This window comes from Neodiprion fabricii, chromosome 1, assembly GCF_021155785.1.
Source record: "Neodiprion fabricii isolate iyNeoFabr1 chromosome 1, iyNeoFabr1.1, whole genome shotgun sequence".
In the NCBI taxonomy this organism is placed as follows: domain Eukaryota; kingdom Metazoa; phylum Arthropoda; class Insecta; order Hymenoptera; family Diprionidae; genus Neodiprion; species Neodiprion fabricii.
This window is the reverse complement of record NC_060239.1, coordinates 8913089-8926975: the sequence shown is the minus strand read 5'-3', so window position 1 is coordinate 8926975 and position 13887 is coordinate 8913089. Positions and strand designations below refer to the sequence as shown.

General features: G+C 36.9%; 4 protein-coding genes across 7 annotated transcripts in view; 1 reads left to right on the top strand and 3 right to left on the bottom strand.

The window, feature by feature from the left end:
* The window catches only part of LOC124187495 (protein artichoke-like), a 23813-nt gene extending 9926 nt beyond the window's left edge, over window positions 1–13887 (bottom strand). Inside the window, exon 1 of one of the 3 annotated variants that reach the window (XM_046579694.1) lies at window positions 13393–13887. Coding sequence is in view for 2 of the 3 variants with exons in the window: in XM_046579692.1 (XP_046435648.1) it covers window positions 13409–13446 (38 nt within the window). In the remaining variant the exon portion in view is untranslated. Of the gene's footprint in view, window positions 1–2444; window positions 2579–13392 lie in introns of those variants that run through there. The other 2 variants (XM_046579692.1, XM_046579693.1) reach the window with 2 other exon arrangements.
* LOC124187531 (vacuolar protein sorting-associated protein 16 homolog) lies at window positions 4515–9830 on the top strand. Of its 2 annotated transcripts, XM_046579700.1 has the most exons (18): window positions 4515–4632; window positions 4750–4959; window positions 5034–5220; window positions 5593–5721; window positions 5808–5952; window positions 6183–6310; window positions 6766–6941; window positions 7025–7397; window positions 7485–7612; window positions 7701–7845; window positions 7949–8083; window positions 8177–8338; window positions 8441–8590; window positions 8684–8931; window positions 9057–9153; window positions 9217–9320; window positions 9419–9566; window positions 9642–9830. In XM_046579700.1, the coding sequence occupies exons 2-17, from the start codon at window positions 4904–4906 to the stop codon at window positions 9549–9551; spliced, it is 2496 nt and encodes an 831-aa protein (XP_046435656.1). In that variant the 5' UTR covers window positions 4515–4632; window positions 4750–4903; the 3' UTR covers window positions 9552–9566; window positions 9642–9830. The 2 variants fall into 2 exon arrangements, with proteins under 2 accessions (XP_046435656.1, XP_046435651.1); XM_046579695.1 differs by having other exon boundaries at window positions 9419–9830.
* On the bottom strand, window positions 9441–12080 carry LOC124187695 (phosphopantothenate--cysteine ligase-like). The gene is made up of 6 exons (XM_046579731.1): window positions 11621–12080; window positions 11426–11556; window positions 10826–10923; window positions 10510–10724; window positions 10190–10372; window positions 9441–10044 (listed from the first exon to the last, which is right to left on the bottom strand). The coding sequence occupies exons 1-6, from the start codon at window positions 11747–11749 to the stop codon at window positions 9859–9861; spliced, it is 942 nt and encodes a 313-aa protein (XP_046435687.1). The 5' UTR covers window positions 11750–12080; the 3' UTR covers window positions 9441–9858.
* LOC124187699 (cytochrome c oxidase subunit NDUFA4) lies at window positions 12194–12982 on the bottom strand. Its single transcript, XM_046579739.1, has 3 exons — window positions 12808–12982; window positions 12578–12724; window positions 12194–12507 (listed from the first exon to the last, which is right to left on the bottom strand). Exons 1-3 carry the CDS (start codon window positions 12859–12861, stop codon window positions 12451–12453), a joined length of 258 nt encoding a protein of 85 aa, XP_046435695.1. The 5' UTR covers window positions 12862–12982; the 3' UTR covers window positions 12194–12450.

Genomic DNA, 13887 nt, shown 5'->3' with positions numbered 1-13887 from the left:
CGTTACTCGCGTTACATGCAATACTTATAACAGTTTCGATGGAAATTGAATTGTATGAGAAGTTGATACAACGAAGGTGGTTACAAAAATTTGCCGTTTTGCTTCCCTATGGCGTCCCATTTCTAAACTTCGATTTGACACGTGTGACAAGTTACGTTAAAAGATAATTGCAGTGGTAACAGAGAGATTCGTTTGGAAAATTCATTCAACCATAGAGAATTTATTGCTTAAAACTTGACCGCACGAATTAGTTACGAGGTTTCTAAGTAACACGTATTTATAACCGACTGTCAGGAAGACAATTTTGCTCATGTGTACGTTCAATGATGACTGATGACTATTTTTGTCTAATTGTAAGATACATCCCTGAAACTGTTCGACATGAATTTAGCACTCAAAATGTTAACAATGTTTGATATTGCCGATCAAAAAAGAAAACTAATATAGTAAAAATATGATGAAAGCTTCATTTTCTTCTCAAGATCGTCCAAATATTTTTCCACGTTTCCATTAGTATTTTTACGAACCACTTCACCCCCTTCAAACTATGGATGAAGATACTTGAACGTTTTAAATAATTGCTCACTGTTTATTATTGAGAAAAACATCGTGCCCGGTTTAATTAAATGACATTGTATTATCAGTTTCTGCGAGTGCTAGCTTAAAAAATGACAGAGAAAAGTGAGATGTAAAGAAAAAGAGAGTATACAAAAAAAAAAAGAAAAAAGGGTTACCCGGAATATTACGGGCGTGTCACGCATTAAAATTTTCACCGCTTTCCATTTGTGAGTGCTGTGCATAATTGAGGCATCTTTACTCCGTACTTACACCTATACTATACCAAATTGTGGTATACATATACATGCAATCCTTTGAATGAATAATAATCGTTCAAGTCACCGTGAAAGTCCGACGATGATTGTGATCACGATGATGATACAGATTATTCCTGCGTGAGAACGAATGAACGTTACGAAACCTTTAAAACAATAATCAACGGTATATTTTTATCACTTATTTTTATTGTTATCACATCTCCTATTACTGTTTATATTCTGTATGCAATAAATAGTTGCAGAAAAATTCTCCGTGAGTTGAAATTCTTTCACACCTGACCGCGGCCGCTGCAGGCATTAAGAATCAGAACCCATCCGCACGCACTTGAAGGCACCGAGGAATTTTAATTCTTTCCATATCTGTGAGGCCTGCGATACTCGCTGGGCTCTTGGGCAAAACCCAATGACCTTTTACCAGCGACAAGATAGACGCAACAACACGCGGTCACTGCAAAATTCCTAAGTTATTCTTCATCGTCATCTCGATGTAAGCGTTAAAATGATCGATGAATAATACGCGGAGCCGTTTTTCTGCAGTATTTCCATTTTCACGCTGCAGCAAAATACTGAGACTTGCTTTTCAAACTGTTGGCGTGTCGCACAGATTTGTACAAATTTCAGAATTCGTCATATTTTTCAGAGCTTGGACATCATTTTATACCTGGCCTCAAGGTGTGACGCATGAGGAATAAATTCCGCTCATCTCTGGTCTGTGTACGAAAATAATTATGACGGCATATAAAAACTAGCCAGCTTGTTCGCGTTTATGTATAATGAGCGTAAAATCGCACATTGTTGCAATAATTGCTGGCGTAAATTGCATTGGGCATAAATTGTGTTCGGAAACAATTGTTTTTACATGAAATTCAAGACAGACGTGAGAGTACGTCTTGTTTTATTCATGATTGCAAAATGAGCCTGTCGTGTGATTTGGATAATTGATTAGATTTTATTTTCTTGCTAAGCAAAACACAAGTCTTCAGTATAGGTATAAGTATGGTACGTAATAGTTAAATGAAATAATTTCGTACAGAGATACTATTTACCGTTTTTGTGTTCGTACATATTATTTCAGAGAAAAGTATTCGGTCAAAGATTTTTTATACGAACAAAAATATTAGGTTTCAGTCATTCCGACAAGACTAATAAACATCATAGATCCGCTTCGGAAAAAGGCGCATGGACGTAGAAGATACATTTTGAATTACATGGAAAGATTTCTTATTGCTAGTTGATGGGTCAGTTACGAAATTGATTGACCTAAAAACATGATTCACAAAACACTTATTCTGCGCTTGGCATAATATTGTAATATATTGTTTGTTATTCGGGAGTCTGTGAAATCCTTGTGTAATCCAAAATAAAAGAAAGTCTCGCCGGGACTGCTGAAATTTTGTATTTTCGTTTGTAACGCGATTAATGGATGGCCTTAATACCGAGAACAAATATTGAAAGATGAATACGAATACCGGTATACACGGATATCCTCTGCAGACTATCGAAAACAGGTCAACGCCGCCTTTTCAGAATCAATGAATATTCAAAAAGCAAATGAAATAGGTATAACGTACACACCTAACGATCACAGACGTACGCAAGTATACTCACGCCATGGCTGTTGGAGCCGAGACAAACTAATCTGAGAAGGTTTCGAGGTCAATCTCTGATCTCCGCAGCATTCGTCCGAATAAAGGAATCCAACTTAGACTCTCGGCCCACTTGGTCCAGTCGTCAGTTCCGAGATCGGCGGAAACTTTTTCATCCGAACGATGCACAGAGATTGATCTCACGAGTTTAAGACACTGTAAAGTCTGCGCACTTGTTGTTTCTCGAAGAACCGGTCAGCCGATTTTCGCGGTCGATTTACGCGGGCGAAAATGATCGTCAGAGGAAATTAAAACTAATTACGATGACGGCGACGATGATCGAGGGCGGAGGCTGGCTGCAGCGACCATTGACCACCGGGAGAGTGATCGGTTCGATTGTGAGAAGAGTGTTTTTCGGCCTATCTCTTTCTCCTCTCCTCGCCTCTTTCACGACGTTGCCTCCTCGTAACGGGGAATCTGGTATCGAAGAGCTGCTCGAGGAGATTACGGTATAGGGAGATTGAGGAGGAGGAGGAAGAAGAGGAGGATCGGTGAGAACCCGAGAGAACGGGACGCGAAACTAACCAACCAGGTATTATCCGCCGTACTTGAGTCAAGTCTGGAGCTGGCAAGTGGGAAACTTGTGAGCTCGCGATTGCCTTTCACCGAGTATTATAATGTCCTCGCGATACTCGCGGTGCAGGTTCCTGCAGGTACTCGGCCTCTCCGGTGATCGGTATTGAAAACCGGGAGAAATTGCTCTTCGAACGGTTTCTTGATGCGCCGGATCTTTTCTTTTTTTACCCGTTCGGACTTCTCGGTGCTTTCATTTTGGTTTTTGCCGTATAAATTTATAAGCCCAACAACGCGTGCATGATCGGTAACCGGTATTTCTATACCCTCGTCCAAATATAGGTATGCATAGGTACGTCCTGCGGTATGTAACCACAGGTCAAAATAACTGGGTCTCAGTCAGTTAATTTGCCTTGGGTTACGTATACCAACATCTAAAAATTCATTTGAGAAGAAAAAATTTCTCACGGACTTGTCTGATATCTTCGTCCGATGTTGTTCATGTCGGGCCGAAATCTAGTCAGGATCACTAGAAAGTTTGAACTATATTACGCGTTTGTTGCAATTGTTTTCATGTTAAAACCTAGTTTTCGTACCCCGAAAATCTGCTCAAATAACTAGATTAAGTTAAAACGTGAAATCCAGCTTCACATACTTATTTTCGTACAGGTATGGGAGAAAAATTAAAAAAGATGTGACGAATGAGACGAAAACCGCCAAAGTTCGTCGCAAAAAACTTGAGTAGTTTATATACTTTTGAATGTGAATTATCATTTTAATAATAATATGTTTCACACGAGATGCAGAGCTGATGTTAAAAAAATATTCCGAGCATGCCGAATTTTTATTCAATTATAATTCCTTCTGCTCTTTCCTAGTGTTTTCGATTGCAAGATTTTAGTAAAATTAAGACACAAGTGTATAAAATTTGACATCAGGATGTAATATAGATATGACACCACGTTAATAATCGAAGCGTCGTGACTGATTGAAAGTAAAATTTCAACCATAAATGTGATACATTGAAAGTCGCGAGAGTTTGAATTTCATGCACGCCGCGCCAAAGCGAAGATTTGGTCTGCCTGCGCTTTTCGTTCAATGATATCATAAAAATATTAGCGTTTCCTATAATTTCGACTAAAAAATATCATATTGGGATTCTTGTTACAGAACGTTTCTTAATGATAATATAGTTCGCTATTCCACAGACAAAATTGAGGTATTGAAATTATTACACAATTGTATATCCTCTGGGTAATATTATTTAGGGTTTACCGAAAAACTGCTGAACTTCCTAATATTCTTGTACGTAAAAATGTCAATAATGTGGTTAAAACCTGTCTGTTCCTTGAGAATAAAAGCAGAATCGTCGTAATTATACGACCATAAAAAAATGAAGAATAATAATGTACTCCGCGAAATCTTTGTACGGTTCTGAAGTTCAAAGTACGGATCATTTTCACTTACAAAGTATGACCTGTTGCCACCAGAGGGTTGGCAACACTGGTCAATGCTTCCAGTGTGCTTCGTACTCATCCTCCACCAACATACAATGGGAGGTTATGATTAATTGATTAGTCAATCTGCTGTCATTGAGCTGTCAAATGATGATAATATAAGAACTTTAGACGTAAAATGTAATAACTGTTATTACCGCCTATCGGAATACTGAGAAATTTATCTATTCTAGAGCCAATATGGACAAATTTGTAAAGTAAAATTCGATTTTTGATATAATGTGATACGCTTTTCAGTACCTAACGCCGCAATGAATATTAGCAGACGAACACAACCCCTTTATCTATCGGTTTCGGTTATTACTCGTATAAATTATTACTGAAGAATCTCATTTACAAAACGCAGACAATCTTAATCCGTGTGGAAATTAACATTTTAACCCATTTCAAAATGTCTGTTATGTTGACTGCGGATTGGTTTCCCCTCGGAAGGGACAAGTACTTTAGGTATGCTCATTTAATCCCTTAATTTTACTCTGCTATTTTATACTTGATAACTCGACACATTATATTAATTTCAGGAAATTCGAATTGTACCCTGTATCATTTCACCAGGAAGTAAGTAATCAGAATTTTATTGCTGCTGCACCGTACGGCGGTCCTATTGCAGTCACACGAGACCCGAATAAACTTGTCAAGGTACAAGGCGCAAACAAGCCAATCATCTCTATCTACTCGTCATCTGGGAAATTGATGGCACCGTTGCAAGTAAGTTAAAAAACAGTTATTCATTCCTATTTTGTATCGCTTTCTTTGCTACACCCAATTCAACGAATAGCTGTGTCCAGATCTAAAAAATTTTAACCCTGTAGTAGAATCTGAAATCTTTGATTATCTATGGCAAGCTATTGTCTTTTCATTTGTTGTACAAATAAGGAACTCAATGTGTGCAACAGATACAAATAAATAAATTCATAATGCGCTTCGTTAACTTGGAAAGATCGATGTGATTTTGTTTTTACTCTACCTAAGATAATTAAACTACTATATGTTTTTCAATAATTATAGTATTTGTGATTCGATATAACCATGTATTTAAAATTTAACGATTGTTTGATTAACTCATTTAACTTTTTTCAGTGGAACAGTGGTCAACTTGTTTTGCTTGGCTGGTCGCATCAAGAAGAACTGCTCTGTGTGCAAGACGACGGAATGGTTTTAATCTACGACATGTTTGGCACTTACCAGCATGCATTCGGCATGGGAAATGTATGTAGTTGCGAATGGGGAGCCATTTTAGTACTGATGAATATTACACCACCTTCGGGCCATTTTGCATCATTATTTCATTTTAGGAAGCCAAGGAAACTAAAGTCGTCGCAGCAAAATTTTTTCCAACTGTTAATGGTACAGGAGTCGCTGTTCTGACATCTACAAATCGAATTTTCTTGGTTAACAATGTGTCCGAGCCTAAAGTTAGACAGGTTGCTGAAATTCCAAGTTAGTATGCTTGTATTCTCTTATAAAATGTGTGAAATCCTGATAACAAATATTGAGAATATTTTACTTGACAATTGATGTGAAAATATATATTGATGAAGCAATTGCACAGCTACTGTTACATTCCTTAAATTTTTTCAAATGAAAATATTTTTTTAAATTTATCATGCCGTACAAATTTTATAGAAGTTGATATTCAAATTTAATTCTGTTGTGTGTGTTATTCGTAGAAACTGGGGGGTCGATTGATTGCTGGTGTATTGTTCCGACTGAAAGAGATAGCCATATAGTAGCCGCTAATCAAGAAGGAATTTATCAGATTCAACATATGTACCAAAAACCATCTCCGATTCCCTTTGTGAGTATTTTTGTATCTATGAAATCAGCTCATTTCATTCCACAGATTGATCCTTGTGTATATTTTTATTATATTGCGATTTTCAAGTCTACAAAAGTCGTGCGAAACCAGGCTGGCCACTAATTTAAAGGTTTGTCAGGTGATAGGCCTCCCTGTAAACAGTCTAAAATTTTTCAATCTTAAATATTCGGGTATACTGTGAATATCTGTTGAAACAGACCCATTGAAGCGACGGGGTCGCAGTCTGCAGCAACGACAGCATTCGTCTGTAATGCTCAACTCAGATAAAAATTGTACATATGGTGGCACAAGCGGTTTCCATGTGACTTGGAAGGAAGGGACTGTATCAACAAATATTCATGTTATAAGTGCATCGATACAAAGAACTCTAAAGAGAAAAAGGCCAGCTATGCATCTCTGACGGCATTGAAATAATGATACATAATCTCTTTCAGAGTACGTATTTCACTAACAAAGTCAACAATATTATAAGGATGGCTGTATCGGGAAATAACCGGCACATTGCTCTTTATTCGGACACTGGCTGTCTGTACCTTGGTTCAGTGGATCTCAAGAAAAAGTACTGCGAATGCTTCACCAATATCACCGATCCGCTTTCTGATATCGCTTGGTATTTACAACATCATTAGTCACTTGGTTAAAAGAAAGAGTTGGAAATAAATTTGCTTGTTAAATTTTTCATTATTTCTGTAGGTGTGGTACAGAGGCAGTAGTTTGCTGTTGGAACAGTGTTCTCATGGTAGTGGGAAGAACAGGGGAAACAATTATGTACACATACGACGGACCAGTTCACCTCATTACCGAAATTGACGGCGTTCGCGTTCTATCAAGTTCGTCCCATGAAATGATACAGAAGGTTCCAAACGTTGTGCAAAAAATATTCCGCATAAATTCAACCGATTCCGCGTCTTACTTACTCGAGGCATCTAAGCAATTTCAAAAAAGGTCTCACAAAGCCGACAGTTATATTGATCTTGTCAAAGAAAAACTCGACACAGCTATTCAAGATTGTATCGAAGCTGCCAGCTATGAATTTGACTTCGAGACACAGAAGCTTCTTATGCGGGTAATAAGGGCTTTTGGTTTCTACTGAAATTGTTTCGCATTTAAGAAAACTTATTACATTTATTCTAAACATGAAACCTTTTTTTAGGCTGCTAAATTCGGAAAAGGTTTCAGTAGAAGTACTAATCCTGATGTTTACGTCACTATGTGTCGTCAGCTAAGGGTTTTGAATGCTGTTCGTCATCACACTATAGGAATTCCATTGACATACACACAGTATCCTTTTTTCAGCCGATGTACAAGTTTCATCTTTTTCTCACACGAAAAATAGATGTGCATTATAATGTGACCTTGACAAAGTCAGATTACAGGTTCTCTCTAGTCAAGTATTGCTCCATCGGCTGGTTGCCAGGAGGCATTATTATCTGAGTATACAAATCGCTCGTCACCTTCAATTACCGGAAGTGGATGGGGAGAGTAGAATACTGGCTCACTGGGCATGCTACAAGGTAAACAATTTGTAAAATGAATCAAACATGATAATTGTTTTGCACCGGATTCTTAGCGTTCTTACCAGGTTCGGAAATTCATTGGATAAAATTTATGTATCAGGTAAAACAAACGCAACTTGACAAAGAACAGATCGCAGAAGAAATAGCTGATAAATTGGGTTATGCTCCAGGTGTTTCCTACAGTGAGATAGCTATCGAGGCAGCAAATTGTGGCAGAAAACAATTAGCTATAAAAGTGAGATATTTCATTTTCAAATAGAAAATGTGTTGATATGTACTTGTCCTTTACATACCAGTATTAACTGTGGTTCGTTTCCACATGCTGTAGCTTATCGACTATGAACCTAGAGCGCAATTGCAAGTACCCTTGTTACTGAGATTAGGCGAAGAACGTGCAGCCCTTTACAAAGCTGTAGAAAGTGGAAATACAGATTTAGTTTACACAGTAATTTTTCATTTACGAGAGAACATGCCACTAGCTGACTTCCAGGTAAGATGTATAAGAAATACTCTAAGATTCAGCACTCAAAGTTCGAAATATTTGTCGTCGAATTTGAATAATTAATAATGGACCTATTGATTTTAACTTTAGAGGTTCATCATGCGTTCTCCACTGGCAATGGCACTGTACATAAAATATTGTCAAGGTCACAACAGAGAAACATTGCGCGATATTTATAGTCAAGACGATGATTTTCACTCTCAAGCATTATGGTTTATCAGAGAGGGCTATCAGCAAAAGGTTTGTAATTATAAGAATAAATCGTTTTACAAACTGACGTAGAAACTAAAGTTCAATCAGCAATAAATAAATGAATTATGTACCATTTTGCAGAATTCTTTGTCAAGAGATACGTTCTTACAGTCCGCTCACGAAAACTTTAAACTAGCTCGAAATGACTTGAATGCAGCACTCACTGAGGAACAAATAAAGCTCTTACGTTATCAAAGGTCCTTGGCAGATACATTGCATCAGCCAGTGGTGGGAAAACCTTTACACGATACTGTCAAGCTTCTACTTTTGCAAAACGAAATTAAACTTGCGGACAAGCTTCGTTCGGAATACAAATTACCTGATAAACGGTAATCATCGGTCATTCACGGCAAAATTGTTTTCTTTGTGCAATTAGAGAGATGAAAATTAGCTAAGACACTTGTCTCCCAACAAAAAACATTGATTGAATTAATATTCTCTCGATTATTTGCAGGTATTGGTGGTTGAGAATTCAATGCCTAGCGGAAAATGGCTTATGGATGGAATTGGAAAAATTTTCGAAAAGTAAAAAATCGCCCATTGGTTACGAGGTGAGATTATCATAAAACTGTACGAATTCTTATGCGATTATCTAACTTTATTTTCATTTACAGCCGTTCATAGAGGAATGTTTGAAATATAAAAAAAATGATGAGGCAAAAAAATACTTGCCTAGGGTAAGAGAGGAGTTGAAAGTAAAATACTTTGCCAAAGTAGGGTAAGTACCGTTCCCATTTATTCGTTACGAAAATTATTTATATAAACGCGAAATAATATCTGTATTTACGAATGCAACTTCTCATTGACTTTATATAGAATGCTTTTGGAAGCGGCCCAGATAGCATTAGAACAGAAGGACCAATCAGCGTTGGAATTTGTAGTGGCTCAATGTGGGCCTGCAGATAAACACGTAGCAGAAAAAATTAATGCCATGAAAGCCAGTCTTTGAAACGGAAAATAAATGGTAATCGATATTTCTAAAATTTTGTAGTCTTGAAGACAACATCATAATAACATAATAATAAAAATATTTTTACAGAATTTTTTCAACCTTACTGTCAGTACTGTAAGGGAACTGTTGCATAATAAATAGTATAAATAAAGATTAACTCTACAATATGTAACAAATTATACTGACGATTTGAATAATCTTGTCGCAAAAATTGTATAAAAAAAGGTGTCATAATACCACAATTTCTTTATGCAGTATAAAAATTGACTACTATCATTTTATAGTGACATGTTACTTTAAACCATCAACTCCTCCCACTACGATCAGCAATAAATTCCTCATGTTTATCAACAATATTTTTCACTATATACATTTCTATTTCCTCTCCAATACGCGACTGTTCTGTCGTAAGTTCAATTACATAGCTGCTTTGTTGAGTTACCAGCGTTACCTTTTGTCTATAATTTTGAAGCATATTAGCAATGACCAACTGAAAAGAAAAGAAATAAATACCGTAAGACCAGGGTATTGCTCTAAATACCTTATCCAAAATTAGGCACATAGGAATGATACAATCAATTTCATGAGCAACTTGAACAAGTTATCTGTGGTTTTTAGCAAAAATTCTGACTTACTTTGTGTTTGTACTTATTGAGAGCCTCTCTGGCCTTATCAATTAATAGATCCTTGTTCGTTTCCAATTTGAAAGAAACTACGAAGGCGTTAGGAACCCAGAGGCTCACCAAAGGAGCTAGTATTTTTGGTACCAGTTGAAGAGATATAGTCTGGGGTTTAGTCGAAGCAATTTTATGTACCGACTAAAACAAAGTTAATAAAAGTAAATCCTGCTAATGTCTTAGTTTTATAATTAATTGTTCATACAACTTGTACATTGTACAGATCTACTCAAGTCATAGAAAAAATTTTGCAATAAGTCGAAAAATAAATCAAGTACCATTTCATTAGGTGGAATGTAAAAGTCAGATACTGCGGCTGCCAGGTATAGGATACACTTTTCTTTCAAAGGTGCTAAGATCTGACAAGCAGATCTTAGCAACCAAAGGTATTCGTAAACAGTTGTAAAACTCAATTCGAGTAATTTTCCATTTGCTAGCGCAGATTTATATTTTCTCAACACATCTGCTATTTTTGGAATATTTTCCGATGTCACTAGTGTAAATATTAATTACGTATTAGAATGCTAGAAGTCTATTTCGTTTTTAGACTTCTGAAACGGTGTAGTAACAATTTGTCCACTAGAATATCTTTACCAGTAACAGAAGTTCCATCCTTTGTTTCGATCAAATCGAGCATATTCAAAAATTTTTGTCCAGTGAAATGCCTTGAAAATGGTTGTAAAGATTTTACCCTGAAACCCAATGTCGGTCTATACCTTCTTTACATCTTACTCTGTATAAACAAACTTTGTAAATACTTTATCAAAATTTGTCTGACTTTCAAATTTTTCACGATCATTATTTAAAAACAATGAGACCAAATGAAAATCAAATTTAGAATTCATTCGAATGAAGCATATACCTACATACTGCATCTCTGTAAGCTACGAAAGTACAAACCAAATAGCTCCAAGTAAATATTGAGGCAAAATCAACAATTCTAACTATAAGCTTTGGAACTGAATATTTCAGCCTGTATTAATTAACTAACGATGGGATGCAACAACAGTTCCTAGTGAAAAAAACGTACCTCAGAAAAATAAAGATAAATCATATCTGAAGGAAATTTGAAATTTTAAAGATTGCAACATTGTGATGACGAATTATGACTTTTTGAAAGATTAAATTATACTTTTGTAATGCTATCTCTGTTATGTTTGGATATGTTTTTGTGCGATAAAGAAATGTGGATACCTATGCATAAACACGACAGCATAGCCATGATCGAGGAAATATTCAGTGGAAGCAGAGCCTCTCGTACCTGCGCTGAAGTTATCCACAAAGCGAACGGTATTGTGTTCCAATGGAACAGTTGTTCCGCCACTCTACACCGATAAGAAGTGAATTTTCGTAATAATTAGGGTTTGAGAAATAAACTAAATTTCTTACCGTAACGAGAACAACTCTTGTATCACCGTTCAAATGACGCGCAGTAAAATCTCTCAATAAGTCTTCGTTTTTGCTCAAATTTGCAGGCTGTGGATGAGAGGAGTAAAACTCTTCCCAATTCGAAGCCATTGTCTTTTCTTTTTTTTTTTTATCAACTTTTGCGCTAGTCTCCTTATTCTCTTTGTGTTATAGTATCTTTGACGACGAATAGTATTTTTTTTTTTCCTTCAAGGGTGATATAAAGAGAGAGGTTGGATGCGTCTGAGGGCACCTAACTTTAATTATTGTCAATCTTTAAATAAAAATTGGAACGAGGTGATTGCTGTAAAAAGAGTTGAACGCGAGTTATGAACTAAAATGTCGAAGGACGAATCACATCAAACGAACTTTGATGGGAAGTGAATGACACTCAAACCGTTCAAAGGACGAACCTAACCTCTAATTAAAACTACGTAACTCAACATTGGTTGAAAAAACTCGGAAAAATCTCTTTGGGGATAATTTCTGAAATAGTTGGTAACATCTAATAACGTCATTACAGGGTAATGGATAAATTCGACACTTGAGAATGTATTAATTTTTAAGGACTATATTAAGCTTTGTACATTATAGAATCGGTTGTATTCTCATAAATAATATTTCTAAATACAAATAATTGGACAAATCCGTAATCTGAAAAGATGAAAGACTATATTCGCACGGAGGGAAAAACCACGTCGAATCTTGCATAACAGGGTTAGGTTAGGTTTCGTTGGAGATCAGTCGAATTACGTAAACATTATTTATTTCATTCTTCGAGCTCTAACAACGATCTACGACAGTTTAACCACTCAGTATTTCGGTGCAGGGCACTCGATTTTGCCGCTTGTGTCCAGAGGCGAATAAAACTGTAAAAAAACGAATGAGAAATAAGATAAATTACAGCTGCCTGGACTGGTTAAATCTTCTGCTGCGTACCTTGTGCTGCTTGTCAGCAAACTCGTTCCAAGGCTCAGGGTTCTTGGTCTTGGACCACGAGACTTCGGGGCTGCGGACGGCTAAACGTATAGTGTACAAGAATGCTCCGCCGCATCCAAGGAACGTAAACGCGTACAGGGGAATGAGCTGTGGGAGAAATTATAATCGTGGAAACGGGTATATAGGATATCAAATCCGATTCATTTCGAACGTGTCGTGTCTCAACTCACGGCGGGGTGTTTCTTCAAACTTGCAATTGTCATCCCCTGCATTCTGGGAGCCATTGTGCACAGAGGTTTTTTGGCGTTACAATTTACAACCGAGCACAACCGTACTTAGCACTGTATTTCCGCAACTCAATCAAAGGGTAGGCTAGTTTTGCCAACTTCTTTCGCAGAAGTGGGGAAGGGGTCTCCAGGCATACCACTAGCAACGTCTTTCGGTTTACGTTCGAAAACGTTTCACATTTGTTACGTGATTGTGCGCACTAAAATTTTCGAGCGTCGTCTAGCTGTACAGTTAGACATTGTCTGCCCTCTGACTAACCTATAAGAGAGTTTCATACCTACCTAGATGCTTGTGTTTCCGATGGCATTCTGAAGCCTTACTAAACGAGAGAAATTTTCGGTTCTCTCTTGCAACAATCATTTACGGAAATTGAAATAAGAGAACGTCGATAAGGTGATTTACAATGGAGAATAAAAATTCATATGATGATTGCTTATTCAAATACCCAAAACCAAATTTAAGTATTCCTTGTAAAATCGACTCCTAAGAAACAAAGCATTGAGAAATACATCTTATACAATATTTACCACACTGGCCGAATACCTGCAGGATATTAACCCGCTCTGCTGAAATAGACACATTGCTGGATCTGGTCCCTCAGAGATGTTTTCGCAGTGTCACAAAACGCTAGGATTGGCTCACTGTCACTAACACTTGTTTTGATGACGCAGGTAATAAGACTAATTAATTTATTATAGAACTTGCCATGAAATTGGAATATTAAATACGTTACTAGTATGAATTAAACGGAGTTGCACAGACTGCACTCAGCGTTGTTCACTATTTCCGAACACGTGAGTAAAGAACTGGTTGGTTCGGACATCAGCTGCAGTTTCTTCAATGACGTTTATTCAAAGTTTAATTAAAAGATATATCACGTTGCACCAGATGACATTTTAATACGTATGTACATACATATGTACATTCCAGAATGAATATACATCTCGCAAGGGTCAAACTCACTGTTTCACAGACGCGAAAAAAACACTCCGCGACGCGCACATTTGAACTCATCGGAGTTC